General features: G+C 37.5%; 1 protein-coding gene across 1 annotated transcript in view; it reads left to right on the forward strand.

Moving 5' to 3' along the window:
• Window positions 1-14,303, forward strand: part of LOC127433723 (synaptojanin-1-like) — a 40,558-nt gene extending 26,255 nt beyond the window's left edge. The window contains 14 exon segments of the mRNA XM_051685879.1: window positions 911-1,123; window positions 1,237-1,315; window positions 1,469-1,631; window positions 2,625-2,810; window positions 4,101-4,139; window positions 4,291-4,422; window positions 4,656-4,694; window positions 5,039-5,086; window positions 5,562-5,597; window positions 6,953-6,999; window positions 7,134-7,320; window positions 7,517-7,698; window positions 7,701-7,835; window positions 10,714-14,303. Of these exon segments, the coding sequence (XP_051541839.1) occupies window positions 911-1,123; window positions 1,237-1,315; window positions 1,469-1,631; window positions 2,625-2,810; window positions 4,101-4,139; window positions 4,291-4,422; window positions 4,656-4,694; window positions 5,039-5,086; window positions 5,562-5,597; window positions 6,953-6,999; window positions 7,134-7,320; window positions 7,517-7,698; window positions 7,701-7,835; window positions 10,714-11,493 (2,266 nt within the window). The 3' untranslated portion in view covers window positions 11,494-14,303.
• The last annotated feature ends 3,096 nt before the right edge of the window (window positions 14,304-17,399 follow it).

Below are 17,399 nucleotides of genomic sequence, written 5' to 3' on the forward strand. Positions count from 1 at the left end.
AGAATGTGCATGCGCATTAGCTATACAAGACAGCAAATTTTTTTAGCGTAATCTGAGTTAAAGACGCAGTATTTATTATACCAGTTGTGGCAGAACGACACACCCCTCCCGTGGATCATCGCCACCCACAGTGACTTTTTCCCATTTGGCGGCACCTGAACCCAATGAAGAGCCACATCACTGTTGCCTTCAAACACAGAGCGCGCCTCTCCTTGAGAGACCTCGGCGCAAGTTAGATGCGATGCCAAGGATTGGATCACGCGTCGTGGCTGACGGGCCAGGATGCCAGCCCGCTATTCCCCTCAAGTTCTGAAGCACAGGGAAGCTGGCCGCTCGAGTGAAGCCGCCACCCCACGCACCTCGGACCAAGAAAGGGAGCGTGTCACAGCCGCTATGATCCCACCCACTATCACCTGGACCTTTCCCTGTCTTCACTACTCTTCCTTTACGTGGCCCTTACCACCGCGAAGGCCCCAGATTCCCCTTTACTTTGAACATTTTAAATGAATGCCTCTCCGAGGCCTGAAGCCACACCCACTGTGCCCATCTCTTGCTCACCCTGCCACACAGTGTTATCAGAGTTTACTTCTTATTTGAAATAGGTTCTTTTATCGTAATCTTGACTGCACTTTCATGATGCTTGTTTACATAGAAAAATAGCTGCCCAAACTGCCCAAAAGCGTTCCAAAGACAGAAAAAGAGACTTTGTTGAAATGATCCGGAAATACGTTTGGACCATTCTAATTCCTTTGATTTTGTTTACATTCTTGAAATGGTCTATACAGTAGAATTTTTTTTTGTTGCAAGTAATTGTTCTAATATATGAGTATATAGATAATATGTATATTAATTAATATATTTATGGGTGGGAACTTTATGTTCTAGTGCCCTTAACATCCATCTCTTGCAGGCCTGTGGTGGCCATAATTGATGTGGACATACTGGAGGTGGATCCAGAGGCCAGACATCAGGTGTATAAAGATGTGATCGCCATGCAGGGTCCACCTGATGGCACCATCCTCGTCTCTCTCTGCTCGTCTGGTCCCGATGACTTCTTTGATGATGCTTTGATTGACGAACTGCTGGATAAGTTTGCTAACTTTGGCGAGGTTATTCTTATCAGGTATAATTCCATTGTCTGTTGTCATGTCAATACTCTTTCAAGTTTTGTACTTGCATCATTTTTGCATCAAGTACAAATATTTCTCTTTTAAAACTAATTATTTTCCTAAACAGGTTTGTTGAGGAAAAAATGTGGGTGACATTTTTAGAGGGCTACTCAGCTCTGGCTGCTCTCTCCTTGAGTGCCTCCACTGTAAGTTGCAATTAAATTCATGCTTTTAAACAGATTTCTTAGATGCTGATAAGAAAGTTTGTGTTTGAGAACTGGATACTAATTCAAGTTCAGTATCAAGATATTGATGAAAAAAGAGGGCTCATCTATCCTTCCCTTTGTGTCTGAATGCAGGTGAATGGAAAGATCATAGACGTCCGTTTGAGAAGTCCTGGCTGGATAAAGAGTCTAGAAGAGGAAATGAGTGTGGAGAGAATCTGCGGGAGCATCCCAACTTCCACCAGCTCAACTTTGCTGGCAGAGAATTCCGACATGGGAGAAGAGTATGACATGGAAGGTATGTAACCTGTCTTAGTTACTTGGTATCAAAATGTGTTGTCAAATTGTGTAATACTAGTTTATATCATAGCTTAAAGGAATAGTTCACCCAAAAATGAAAATTCTGTCATAATTTACTCTTTCCAAATCTGTATGTCTTTCTTCTGTGGAACACAAAAGGTGGAATTTTAAAGGATGTCTCGTTCTCTGATTTTCATACAATGGCAGTTGATAGTGAATGTTAAAAAACACCCAAAAGTGTCATAAAAATAGTCCATGCGATTTGAGTGCATCCCATTCCAAGTCATCTCAAGACATACAATAGGTTTAGGTGAGAAACAAGCCGAATTTTGACTTATTTTACAGTTAAATCATAAACACTTTACAATAAGGTTCCATTTGTTAATGTGAACTATGGCAATACTTATTAAGCATTTATTAATCTTTGTTAATGTTACTTTCTACATATAGTAATACATTTTTTAAATCAAATGTTGTATTAGTTAACATTAGTTAAGGCACTGTTAACTAACAGAAACTAACAATGAACAATAGTATTTTTATTAACTAAAATAAACAAAGATTAATAAATGATGTAAAAAAAAAATATTGTTAATTGTTCATTACCTAATGCATTAACTAATGTTAACGAATGGAACCTTATTGTAAAGTGTTACCGTTAAATCTTGACTTCTGGCTTGGCTTTCCTTTGCTTGTTCATTAGTGCATGAAACATATGAGATATGATGACTGGAAGTTCATTTGAAGTGAACCATTTCTTTAAATGCTTCTAATTTCAGTTATTAATGTGCTTTATCAGCTCTGCCACTTGAAACCTCATGAATGTCTCTTTTTATTCTTTTACTTATCTCCTAATACTTTACCAATGTGATCTTTACATGAGCCTCTGGGACTTTCACAATATGGAGTTACACTTGTAGAAGAAGATACCAAACAAAAACTAGAAGATTTTGTTGTTAGTACACAGTGTGTTTTATTTCCATGTTGACAGGTGATGTGGACGAGGAGGTTGAGGATATCTTACCCCAGCACCTGCAGCCAGGAGCGGGCATGGATCTTAGTGCATCACCCGCCACTTCCCCTCGCAGCAGCCCCTGCCCCTCTCCTACCCATGGAGAGCCTGCACCCCCCATCCGGCCCAACAGAGCCACTGCACGCACTGCTGGACCACCACAGGGTAGTGCTAGTACTTTACTTGTTATGAGCAAACCCTCATTTAAAAACATGAATATATAAAATTTCTCATCTATAACACAAGGGATTTGTGTTATTTTTTTGCTTTGTTGAAGTCCCCATGAAAACCCCATCAAAATGTATTTTAGTCCTTGTCTGTTTGCTTAAAGGTCATCTATATGCTAGCGTACTCCTAAAAGTGGGTAAAAATACCTTAAAGCAAATATACATTATCCATTTCAAATTAACAGTGACTACGTTTACATGGACACCAGAAAGCCATTTATTGTGAGAAAGCTGCATAAGGCTCAAAATCAGTGAATGCGTTTACGTGGACTTTGTTACCGGCTTTCTCTTTACTCCCGTATTCATGCGGCTCAGTCTTTAAGCAACATTCTACACAGAAATAACAAACATGGCATCCAAGGAAGACTTTGCAATTTTATTCTCCGTTGCTTCGCTTTAATTCCAGGTATTCCAGAGTTGTTGTTTTGTTTGTTTCCTTAACTTTCTATCGCGACCTGCCGCGAAATTGAGCTTCAATAGTGGGGTTTCACTCTTATGTAAAACTCTGGGATTCCCCCAGTGTACGAGCACATATATGCTAACGTGAGGGACAGTTGGTATTTTACATTGCCGTTTATAAATTGGCATAGCATGTAGTGTATGTGCTTTCCTCACTGCACTCCCAGAAATGTTGAATTCTTTCCACTGTGTTGGCTTGTTGTTGGGCTGTCTGTTCACTCACATGCGCACTCCTCGAAAACCTGTAAGAACGCCGCTTATGTGTTTACAGCGTCAAAATGCCACTTATTGCAAAAACCCTGGAATAAAACTGTTTCTCAAGTGCATGTAAACATGGTCATACTTTCTCTTCTAAAAAAAAAAAACTAAACAAAAAAAAAACAGAAAATATAAATGACTCATCTTGCACATGTGGATGTATCAAAAATGTTGTCCAATAAAATGCTCTATAGAGTGGCAATGTCCACTTAATACCTGCATCTGACTAGCAAGTGACATAAACTAAATGTTAGCCGTTGGCTTTAGAACAAACTTCCTGTTTCAGTATGAAATACGTCAACAAAGGGAAGGAAACCGTGCTTGTCAAGCTATTTCATGGGGTCTATAAAAAAAGAAAAGGTTATAACAGCAAAGAAAACAATACTGATTAATTCATTTTCCTTTACGCCTTACTAGGTTTAAAAGGAAGTGTATACAGTTTTTTGTGTTTTTATTTATTTTAGTCAATTTAATTTAATTAATTTTCTTTTTGTTTTCACACTGCAAAAAGGAGGATTAAGTCCAGCGACCAGTAGAAGGGAACTGGCAGGTAAAGAGAGCAGCTTGCAGAGGTGTTGCTGATGTACTTCAGTGGTTACTGAGCCCTTAGAGTGTGTTTGTGTTCTTAAACATCAGTATGGTTTCCAGTGCTGTCCTCTAGTTTGACACATGCGATAATGAGATGTTTTTTTACTCTTCAGGTTCTCCTGTTGATGGTCAGCCAGCCGGAGCTCTCTCATTTCAGGGACTAGAGCCAAAACGCCCCCCTCCACCACGCCCTAATGCACCACCAGCTCGACCTGCACCTCCACAGCGCCCACCACCACCCTCAGGTACAGTTGTAAAGTGTTTGTAAATGCTTACATGAGGGTTACATATTTAACCTAATGGTCTGAACCTAAAAGCCCTCAAGTTTTTCAGGATTAAAATGCACAACCAAATAAGTACTCTTCAAATCTAAATTATTTTTCCATAAGAAACTATACTCCATATTCTGATTTCACTTGTCTTTTTGTTTAATAATAATGCATTTCATTCATTTCATAATTCCCTGCTATTTCTAAAGGAGGGAGAAGTCCTACTCCTGTTAGGAAAGATTCAGCAGGTAATAATGTAAATTCATCAGCAGTGTGTTTTAGCAGCTGAACATTTACTGAACATGAGCTCAGTGGGCTTGATTGCCATCTAATGCACAATGTAGCAGTTTTGTATTGTGTTTGGTACTTTTTATTCATGCTTTATGCTAGCATGTAACGTTGGCCTTTTAAATGAGTAAAAATCAAATTATAGTGTTAAATGTATAGTGCAAGTGCTGCTGTTGTGGCTGTATTTTGCTGTGTGGGTTTCTACAAATTAGAGCGTTCTAGAGCATTTTTTGCATTGTTTTGAGGGTATTGATTTTGATCTTGATGTCATATGTTTTGGAAACTATTCAATTTTCTTTCAAAGGCTTTGCTGAGCCTCTCAATCTAGACTTTGATCTGACTGATTATGAAGGTAATTTCTAAAAAGATTTAGATTTTAGGTTCTTGCAGTGTTTGCTCTTGTGTATAGTGACCTGTCAATTGAGACCTTTTGTGCTTGCTAACAGAATTAAACTAACTTGCTTGTTAAAGCTGAAGTGTGTAGTTTATGGTTGTTAAACTTCTTAATATGCAAAGCCAACAAGAAGTAAGCCATTTGTTGGTTAATTTACTCCCAAAATGTGTCAACTTCAGCACATCAAGTCTCAATTGTTCCACTTATTTGGATTTAGCTTTCCTGTGTGGGTGGGTTGACAGGTGAATTAGCTTTTGTAATTGAATAAGATAGAGATGATCTGTCCTGCAGGTAAGGACTATATAGACAAACCTTCTAATGACTTGTCTTCTGCAAATAGATCAGATGCATTATCTCCCTAGCTGAAGACTGTAATGTGTGCAGCAAAACAGTAAATCATTTTGACTAATTTCTTTCCTCATGCTGACAAAAGGACAAAAAAGCCCAGCATTAGCACGGGCAGATCCTGGTGAGTTCCTACACACTCTGCCTTTCAATCAACCCTCCAAAATAACGTTAAACACCTTTAACAGACATCCGATTTCATTGAGGAACATACAGTATTTAGGCCCCCTCCACTGCCCTACAAAGGCAAAGAAAAATGTAACTACCCCAACACTGAAGCTGATTAAAAAAAAAAGAAGTAGTGAGGATTTTGTAGTTAGTATAATTTTGTAGTCTTGAGATCGATGCCTTTTTCACACATGGATAATCAGAAGATTTTCCTGAAGATCGGCATTTTTTTCATAATAGATATAAATGGGCTGTTCGTTGCACAATAGTTTTTGTATTATTTCTCAACACAACTTTGTTAAAGTGTGAGCGGCAGGGTAAATTAAAGGGGGTCGCACACTGGACGCATCTAGCGGACGACATGGTGCATTCTAAAATTCAAAACAATTATTTTCTACGAAGGTTCAGGATGCCACCGCTCACTGAAATTCTGCAGCACCACAGAGCTCAACTCGCATAATTTTCCATTAAATTCGACCCAAATCATTATCAAAGGACAAATTTTGTTTACTCCAGTCATTACTGGATGGTATATTGTGTATAAGTATCTTTCATAGAGCCTACACAATGTATTTTCAGTTACAAGTATGTCTTTTTGTGGTTTGACAGCTTGAATGAAAGACCTATTTTAGCTACATACAGAGAAATTGCTCAATAAATGTCACCATTTCTAATAATTTAGTTTGCACAGTTACACCAGTTTCATACACTAACTTGCCAACTCATCAAACTCACTTTGTTCATTCTCGAAAAAGTACAAAACCTTCGTAACTTTGGACTGCCATCTGCTACGCCATATCCACACATCCTGCGTGTGATACCTGTGCCTTTTCCTACCCGCGAACGTCTTCAGTAAATGTTATATCACCCTCTTGTGGTCTCCCAACGCTATTGTGTCAGACTGTTAAACAGAGGCCAACTGAGTGAATTGGAAAAAATGCAAATTAGGCTTCTCATTTAAATGTGGGCTAATGTTAATATATCGATGTCTCAAAAATATATTGATAAAATAATGTGCAGATCAAAACTCGATATTTTACTGTATGACATCCCTACAATTTTGCCACTTCGTTTTCTCTGAATCAGAGTATAGGTGAGCTAAACCCGTCTGTAATAGGACAGCTCTTTTTTTTACTAGACCCAATTTCAGAAAATAAGCTTGAAAATAAGCTTATCAGAAAATAAGCTTGATTAACTTGACAAGTATTTCTCCAATCTGAGATTTTAATGGCCTGAAGTTGTCTGAAGTCAGGTGATTTTGAGTTTATATAACTCCCACTGAATGTCTGATTGAAATTGGCTGTTTTTAAGGTCGAGTTCAGGCCAGTGGATCAGCCCCTGGAGGTGCTCCAAGGCCGGTGGGTGGACTAAATAAGATGAATATTATAAAGAAAATTTGTCTATTTGTCTATATTTTATTCTAATGTTGCATGAACGTTCATTTTCATTTTGAAAAACACAGTTTAAAAGGAAGGTGTTTGTTTTGCTTAAGATCCCACCTAGAGCAGGAGTCATCAGCGTCCCTTCTCAAGCCAGACCTCCCCCTCCTGCTCATCTTGGGGCCCCCAGACCCATAGCAGAGGTGCATCCTGGGGCCCCTCGACCCTCACCTGATAATCACCCTGGAGCACCACGACCCATTTCTGAACCCCCAAGCAAACCGTCCGAGCTGCCACTGGGTTCGTTAAATGCCACAAATCTCACAATTCCACATACTAAACACAACAAAAACTCACTGAATCGGTGGCTAAGTTTGACGGAAGTTCCAGAACAGCTAACATGGCTTACAGCATCTTTATACATAATTTATACATATATTTTGCACTTTTAACAATGTGTTTAAACATGTAATTACCCTGTGTGTTTGTCCAACAGGTCCACCTCCCACACTGCCAGGTCCCATGAGACCTCAGATGATATCACCCATGCAGCCCCCAACTGTGTCTACAATACAGCCTCCGGTCCGACTGCAACAGCCCTCACCCATTCAAGCCCAGCTCCCTGCACCAATGCAGCCCACCTTTCCTGCACCTCTGTTGCCTCAGCCGGCCGCCGCGGCCCCCAGGCACCTTTAGCTGGATCTTCTGCCGCCTCTCAGCCCGGACTGGCCTCTCCCAAGCCTCCACCTCGAAGCCGGTCCTCCCATGCACTGCCACCTGAGTCTGCACCTACTACTGCTGCTCCTACATCTCAGGTGAATCCTCTTTTATCCTAATTTCTGGATCACAAGCCCTCAGTTTTTTTCTGACTGTTGAAAAGTGTAAAGTGGAAAAGGTTTATTCAGATCCCAAAGTTCACGATCAATCAATCAGAGTGCTACCAGTCATAAATTTGGACTCCTACTCATTCTTTATTATTACTATTTTCCACATTTTAGAATAACATTAAAGTCATCAAAACTATTAAATAACACAAGTAGTATAGGAATTATGCATTAAAACATTTAAGTACAAGAATTTGATTGTGACTACTGTAGTGTAGTTATGGGCAGGCAGGCACCCATTATGTTCAACTGAAAACCAGTCTCTACCTCCATTTCATTTCCTGGATCAATAAAGTCTATAATAATAATGTTATCTAGCCAATTAATTTCCAGGCTTACTTAGGGGCATCTTCTTTTTCTCTACTCATCATATCTAGTTGATCAGGTGGCTCTCGTAGTCATGTTTCCCACTTTTCTTGATTCATGTGTCTCTCTCTTTCACTAGCAGGAGCAATCCTCAGGTTGACAGGTACTGGATTAAGTAATTTTTAGTCTCCACATTGTCTTCATCGCACCATAGCCTGTAGTCACCATGTATGGGATGCTCATACATTACAGGAACCTCCATGTTATAAATGTTTTTTTTCCCCTCTTGTAATATTTTGTTTGACTGTTTTATTTTCAGTGTCAGAAATATAACTTGAACCCCTTGACATAAATGTGTCACTACTTAGAAAAAAAAAACGTAATTATTTTAGGCGTATGTGGGTAATTAAGTTGAACTGACAGGGGGTTCAAGGAAAATGTCATCTGTATTTGTTTTGGGTATTGTTTGTTTTTGTTTTTAATCAGTGGTATCTGTTATAAGTGTTTTTGATGTTTCATAGAGCTTCTTGGATGAAGAAAAGTAATTATTAGGGCTGGGAAATGTAACGCATTAATTTCTGTGATTAATAGTTGACTGTTTAATGTGTTAAAAATAAATAAATAATGCAATTTAATGCAGTTTTTTGCACTTCCCCACTTCCTGTGGCTAAAATACGCATATATAAATTTCCAGGAGGTATACGCTCAACTCAACTGCACATCCTAGTACAGAAACTGATTGTGTGGAGAAGTGCATGCTTATTCACTACGCATGACGCATGTTCTTTATATACACGGGAGCGGATATACTGTATGGATAATTGAGACTATACACGCAACTGGTGAGCCGGGTGTGGGAGAGATATGGGTCAGCTGCCGCATCTCTTCACATCGCCCGAAAACGCTTACTCACTGTCATCTGAATCAGTGGCAAAAGCGAAACCGTGCAAGAGAGATGCAGCGTGTGTGCGATAGAAACAGAACGGCAACCAGAGAAAATAATGTTTTTCAGGTTATAAACTTCAGCAAATCAAACTTTAGCATTCAATTTTGTTTTACATCTATGTATAGTGTCTTATAATGCATTGGCAATGTACACTTAAGTTAATCTTGCCAATAAAGCTTGATATGAATTGAATCTGCTAATTTGATCCTATAATTAATGTCAAAAAACTGAAAAACGTCAAAAGCTTTTGCAAGTTCTTTGAGACAAAGTATAAAGTAAATATATTTATGATTATATTTTAATAGCGATTAATCACAGAAATCTGTGCGATTTAACCTCTTCAACTCTTCGGGTCCAAAAGGGGGCACTATGTCGCGTAAAACGTTTTCGCTCCGAATAAATAAGTCAGTCATATGTGGTATCGTTTGAAAGCTTAGAATCTGAACTTTTCATAGGTTTTGTATTTGCTATTTAAAATAACAAAAATAAGGCCTGAAAACATTTGCCTCGTAAATCAGCGCCACCTAGAGGACTTGTGGTAGAAATATTAAGATGAATATAACAGTCTTTCAAATAGCACTTATATAGACAAATCATATATCAAATGTAAGCTCTCATTCTCAGGCATTCGACTGTATAGTTTATTTTGTTGCCCTAATACCACAGTTTGAAAGATTTTCAAAAGAAACACAAAGTGTAATATGATATCTGTAAGATATCAAATATGAAGTCCTGAATAGCTAAAAACTTTATAGCTGTTTTCTAAAAAATGAGCCATTTTTTACTTGTCTGTGAGCTTGCTTGTGTGAATAATTCAATGTTATATCTTAGATGTCCAAAACAAAATATGCAGTCCAGCAGGAAAAGCATGCTAAACAAATCATCGGAAACATATTTTATCGACTATAAAATGTTATACATCACCGCAAAGGGGAGGATCTCAGCTTTCTAAGAGCTAGATTGAGCCTTCGAGTCCACTCAGAGGCCGAGATATTCGATGAAACAATGGGGGTGATGTATCAACTGAAAATTACACTGAATGTCTATGGAAGAGCACATCCGTGAGGGCTAAAATGTGTTAGAGCGCCACCTACATTTCAGATCAGCATTTTGTGACAGAAGGCGATTGAAAAAAATTAATTTTCCTTTATTTTCCTCTTGGAGTAAACAGAACCAGAATTGCCTGCTTACAAGTTTTTTTATTTGTTTTTTATTCTATTCATCGTAAGATTATTATAATTATGATATTATTTATGAATAATTGGAGTCTTATGTTGGGGGGTTGTTCTGAAAACAATTGACCAATTTTTGGCAATTAGTCCACAATATGTGTAAATGGTGAGCTTTTAAATTTGAGTGTGAAAAATTGCAGGCAGCACCCCAAAAGAGTTGGTTAATTAGTCAAACAAAAAAATTATAATAATTAATCGATTCACAGCCCTAGTAATTATATCACTGATGAATCATTCAAAATAAAAATAAATAGGGTCAGTTTTGATTTCATGTTGACTTTCAATCTCCATTATATTGTAGCTTATGTGTGTTTTATTTCCCCAGGTCAAGAATGGAGTCCAAAGAGAAGCACAATGGAATCTAGACCCCTTTGACATGCTTAACACCCAGTCCATACTCCAGGACACATCATTCTCCATGTCCCTTCCACACTCCTCCTCTTCCTTCACCCCATCTCCCTACTCTTCCTCTTCTACATTGCCCATCTCCCTCTTCTCCTCCTTGCAAAGCCCTCCTTTAGCTCCAGACACCAGCAGCGCTCCATGTTTTCTGCCTCCACCTGTTCCCTCCCGCAGCAAGTCCCAGGAGACCCTCCGTGCATCCCCCAATCCATTCTTTGCTGAAGCCCAACCCAGACCCAACAGTACCAACCCCTTCACCGGTGGCTTGCTGTCCTCACAGCACCGATCGCTCACACCCGATTTCTGTACCCAAGTGACCAAGCCTGGCCTGAACAGGGCGATGTCTGCTGTGGTTCAGAGTTCTACTCTTCCTCCTTCCTTCTGTAGACAGCAACCCTTAATTCCCGCTGCAGCACCGGCCCCAGCCAATCGGACCCAGAAGTGGGTCACGTTTGACGATGATTCAGACTTTCTCCGGTTAGGAAAGGTTCAATCAGGACCTCCGCTTATACCGGCAGCCTCATCTCTTTCCGTCCCTCAACCCCAGAGCAGCTTCTCCAACTCGGGCTTTGACATAGACAGCAACTGGGCGTCTCTTTCCACCTCCTCATTTCCAACAATCCCCCCTCCGATCTCATCAAGGACTAATACCAGCATTAAAAATGGCCACAATCCTTCCATAAATGAATTCACAGAGAGATGATACAGGGTGGATTAAGGAGCTGAGAGAGTATATTATTGTGTATCTATAATATGTGAATGGTTTGTATAAAAGTGCGAGATATCCGAAGTGTTGACCCGTTTTGACTGAAATGAATTTACCAGGCCCTCTCTTTGCCCAAAGCAGACAGCAAACTAGGGGGATATCAACACAGTTCTTAGTGAATTAGTATATTTTTCATGATATCTGCATATTAACCTGCATATACACACATATGTGTGTACAGTTTTACAGTTTAATGGCCAGATTTAATATATTAAGATTTATTAGTACAAGCTTCATAATTGGGCAATAAAAACTCCACATCTCACTTGCAACAAATCCTAACCCTAATACAAATGAGGAAAACCTAGGCTTTTATATATTTCAGACACACAGATTTAAAGGAATATTCCTGGTTCAATACAAGTTAAGCTCAATCGACAGCATTTGTGGCATAATATTGATAACCACAAAAATATTTTCAAATCGTCCCTCGTTTATTTAAAAAAAAAAAAAAAATAGAATTTACAGTAAGGTGCTAACAATGGAAGTAAATGTGGCCAATCCGTAAATATTCAAAGTACACACTTTTTCAAAAGTATAGCCATCAGATGTAAACATTATGTGTTAACATGATTTTATTGTGATACAATTGCTTCCTAACCTTATCAGTGTAAAGTTATATCCAATTTTACAACTTCGTTGCCATGATGACGCATCGCAAGTAAACCCTATGAGCCATTTTAGCACACTAAAATCATGTTAACACGTATAATGTTTACATCTTGTGGCTATACTTTTGAAACCATGTCTATTTTAATGTTTTTGTGCTGGCCCCATTCACTTACATTGAAAGTGTACAGCAATTTTGTACTTTATTTTTTTTTTTTTTTAAATAAACATGGCGAAAATATTTTCTTTGGTAATCAACATTATGCTACAAATGCTGTTGATTGAGCTTAACTTGTATTGAACCCGGAACATTCCTTTAAAATGCCTGGCTTTCCGACCTGTTCTATGCCATCACGGCAACAGTTAAAGTGGGCTTGACCGTGAGCTGAGGTCAGATATTTTTGTCGTTAATCTTATTATGAATGTATCTTTCACCTGTTTCTATTGCCTATGTTTAGATAGTTGTTCAAACACTCTGTGTGCACAGTACATAGATGTATGTAATGAAAGTTCAATTGTGGGTCTGATTTTTCTGGGTGTTCACAACCCCACCCCAACTGTGCTTGTGCTTGGCTGTCTCAGTTGTAAAAATATATCTTCTATACATATTCATGGTGATTCTATATGTCTTCCTAGTGGGACAAATGTAAACTGGTTATGAATTGTGTCTATATTTGCAGCATATACATGCCATATCTAAAGTGCTCTGAAGAGCTCTGTCTTTTAGGCTTTTAAACAAAGGATGAAGCCAAAGTTTGAGATATTGGGGTTGTGGACAGTGGAGAGCATATCTGTTTCATAAGCATGAGGGCATTAGCTGCCCCTCTTATTTATCAACCCTGATATACATATGTGCTTTCAGTTCATCTGATCCAAAGCTCACAACAGACCTGCTGTATTTAACTAATGTGTTGTGTGTCTTATTTGGTGGGTTCCTCCATTAGGGATCCTGGCTTTCTTTCGTGCAATGGATGTGTACTTATTCGCTCAATTAAATCATACTTTTTAATTTCAATGGACAGGTACTTGATAAATCTATTTATTGTTATGTGGATGAATACTGTGCTGTGTTTTGGAGTGCACTGTCGGTTTACATGTACTAGCTGTCTGTGCGAGTGTGCTTGCGAGTTTGCGTTGTCATGTGGAAGAATTCAAACATGTTTGTTACAAGTCAGCTGACCCCAGAGTCACCATGCTTTTTAAAAGTAACATTCTGTACGGTCCTTTAAAGGTTATAACTTTTAAAGATTTAAAGCGCATTCTGTTGGTGAAAAGTGAGAAGATTCTGAGGCAGTTTATCATGTTCCAGCCTATGTTGATTTTTAGCATACCAGACTGTAATGGTGCATTATGGTTGAACAGCCCTCAGCACTGTTTTTGTGTAACAAGTCATTTTTCTTATGTTCGTCTCGTAGTTTTATGTGCAGGTTGTATCATTGTGCCTCAAGGGCATAATGAAGTCATTTATTCAGGGTAGAAGTGTGGGTGTTTCAGTGGCAAAAGTATTTTACTTGTACTTTTAATCCTTGTTTACATTTAGGTAAAACTTTAACATCAAACGTTGAGTTTTCAAAAGCATTACAGATTTACTGTATCTTTGATTATCACAGCACTAAAAAGACTGAGAACACAGGTCCTCCATTTGGGGTTTTGTTGAGGATGGGGTCAGGAGAATGCCATCCAGTGAGAGAATTAATGCAATGAGTTAACCATTCCAAAATGCATTCCAAAGCACTAACTGTGAACGTCACTTGAATTCAGACAGGTATCTGGCCATGGATGGTATATATTTTTTTCCTTTGATGACTGATCAATGCTATGTAACCACTTCAAATGTAAAGGCATTAAATGTCATTTGTTCAGGTGTTCTGTATAATGAAAGTATCTGATGCCAGTGCTAGTTATTTATGAGAAGCAAGGTTTTATAGGAATTTACTCCTTTTGTTAAGTTAATGTTCCTTTGTAGCTTTAGCCCAGTAGTGAACAGAAGTCTGTGGTATTAACCATATTATATGTATGTATACACAAACCACAAAACTGCAATTCAGTAATTTAAGTGCATACCAAAGGTGCACATTTATGTACGAAGCAATTGATGTTGTATGTATGCAATAATAAATTTAATTCAGTATGGAAAATGTGTCATGTTTTAATGGCTGCTTCAGAACATACTTAAAGCTGATGTAATTTCTGCACCACCAAACGGAATTTTAAAAGTAAACGTTGTTTCAAAACAACTTTCTGATGACCACCCCCCGTCTGTCGTTGGTCAACCAAAGAGATAGTCCCGCCCCCAACTCACACCATTGTTTGAGAAATGTTGTTGAGGCAGGTCTCTCAAAACAAAGAGTCATTTTCATTGCACAACAGAAACAGTGTATACCGTTTCTGAGAAAATGAACATATGAACGGCTCGCTTATAGTTGTCTCTGCATATTAAGCTGGGATAGGAGAAAGTATTTTAACACAGAAAAAGTTACATATTTCAGCTTTAATAAGAGTTTTCAAGTGGTGACAACTTCTCAAAAGCATATGGGTAGTTTGGTTGTGACTGTGAGATGCATACTGTATTTAAAGCTGTTTTTCATCATTCTTCTCATTTTTGTATAATTATTGTAGATGCAGTTGTTATGACCTCATATTACTTGAGCAACAACAGAATATTTGCATTTTTAAAAATGTGTATCACTCTGCAGTTCTATGAAAGTGAATTGCAAAAGCTCTTAAAGGAAATTAACCCTAAATCTGGGTTTGTTTCATGGGGAAACATATTTGAGGGGCTGGGGGAAGGATATTGAGTGTGGGGATCAAATTAGATTAAAGTATTGAAAATATATAGGTCATTTAACTATTTAAAAAAAAACTTTGGCATCCACACACAATCTTTAAATGTAACATGGCAGCATTTTTAGAAGGCAGCTGTAAAATTTAAAATAAAAGTAATATTTAAAAAACATTAACATTTATTTTAATTTATAAACTGAACTGGGGCCAAATTTTTTTATCCTTATTTATCTTACCTAACACTTTTATTGTAACTAACATGTTAACATGTAAAAACAAAACGGTTAATAATGTGTTTATTTACATTAAAATAGTATTCAATTACGTTAAAAGAGGTGTTTAAATAATATTTTCAAAGTCTGGCCGTAAATTCCTTCTTCAGATCAGGCAGATTCTTCAGATTTTTGCTTTTAATGATTATTCTATGGGCAGACATGCAGTAGTCTAACCTAATTTATGTCCTCATTTCCCCAACATTAATTTAAAGTCTATTTAAACAGATGTGTGTATGAATAACGAATGCAGACTCAAAGTTTATGTACTTCATTTATTTTGACAGAGAACAGAGAAAAAAAGAAAAGAAAACGCAACAATAAAATAAACTGAGACTTATTGCCATAACAAATATGACCTTATATCCTCAACTAACAAATAGGTTTTGAGTAGCTTTACTTTGAAAACAAAACATACAACGTAGGGTTTATGTATTGTTTATGAAAACTGAGAAAGAATATTTACATCTGCTGAAGTCTGTATATTTGTCAATATCAACACACATAAGAGAATAATGGCAATCTAATGTACACAAAATAAATGTAGCGTAAAACTGAAAAAGAGCTTTATGTCTGTTTTTCCTTTTTAAAAATTAAAAAAAAAAATTATTATCCACCCATTCAATGAGGGTAAAATTTGCCTTCCTTATCCTTCACACATTCTGTATTCTATATCTATCTATATATATTCATTTTTAATTGGTAACTTTTAACTTTTTGCTAACTGATTAATTTGACATTTTTGCTATAATTTAATATAATTATTTTTTGAAAAAATATGTAGATCTTCTGAAGAGTATATTATAATGAAGTCATTAACCATTTTATATATTTTATATATCCTTAAAATTGCATTAAATGAAATGAATAAATGTAATTCAAGACATTAGGTGTTAAGCTGGTCTAAGTACAAAAGTCATTTAGGCTTGTAATTTCGTTGCAATTCTGTGGCAATAAGTCTCAGTTTATTTTATTATTGCATTTGTTTTTTTTTCCTCTCTCTGTTCTCTGTCAAAATAAATGAAGTACATAAACTTTGAGTCTGCATTCGTTATTCATACACACATCTGTTTAAATAGACTTTAAATTAATGTTGGGGAAATGAGGACATAAATTAGGTTAGACTACTGCATGTCCACCCATAGAATAATCAGTAAAAGCAAAAATTACCAACTGGTTACCAACAAACAACTATTGACAGGGCCACGTTAATGCATGGGCTTAACCTTGGCTTAAGCCCTGGGGCCCATGGCAGCAGGAGGCCCCGAAGTCACAGCACCTTAAATACACACTTGTATTTTGTATTATTATTATTTTAACACAAAATTGTATGTTGAAAAAAGGTTCAGGTCCATGTCATTTGCTATCTAAAAATATTGGCACTCTTGGTAAATATGAGCAAATAAGGCTGTGAAAAAAATCTGCACTGTTTATCCTTTTGATCTTTCATATAAAAAATTCACAAAAATCTAACCTTTAATTGAAGTCAAACAAATGAAAGAGGGGAAATATCTCATTATTAATTAAATATTTTTCTCCAAAACACTTTGGCCACAATTATTGGCACTCCTAGAAATTCCAATAAGTAAAATATATCTAAAGTATATTCCCATTCATATTTTACATTTTTTTAGTGCACCAGGGTGACTAGGAACGTGAAATTGTTCAGCCATGACTTCCTGTTTCACAGGGGTATAAATATGAGGGAACACACAGGCCAAATTCCCTTTATCATCAAGAATATAGTTCTGATGTGTGGAAAAAGGTTGTTGAGCTTTACAAAATGGGAAGTGGCTATAAGAAAATAGCCAAAGCATTGAAAATACCCATTTCCACCATCAGGGCAATAATTAACAAGTTCCAACCAACTGGAGATTTTTAGAATCGGCCTGGAAATGGACGTGTGTCTATATTGTCTCCAAACATGCTGAGGAGGATGGTTCAAGTGGCCAAAGAATCTCCAAGGATCACAGCTGGAGAATTGTAGATATTAGTTGGGTCTTGGGGTTAGAAAGTCTCAAAAAATGTCAGACATCACCTACATCACCACAAGTTGTTTGGGAGGGTTTCAAGAAAAAAAGCTTCTGCTCTCATTCAACAACAAACTCAAGCATCTTCAGTTTGACAGACACTACTGGAACTTCAAATGGGACCGGGTTCTATGGTCAGATGAAACAA

This window comes from Myxocyprinus asiaticus, chromosome 43 (genome assembly GCF_019703515.2).
Source record: "Myxocyprinus asiaticus isolate MX2 ecotype Aquarium Trade chromosome 43, UBuf_Myxa_2, whole genome shotgun sequence".
NCBI classification, from domain to species: Eukaryota; Metazoa; Chordata; class Actinopteri; order Cypriniformes; family Catostomidae; genus Myxocyprinus; species Myxocyprinus asiaticus.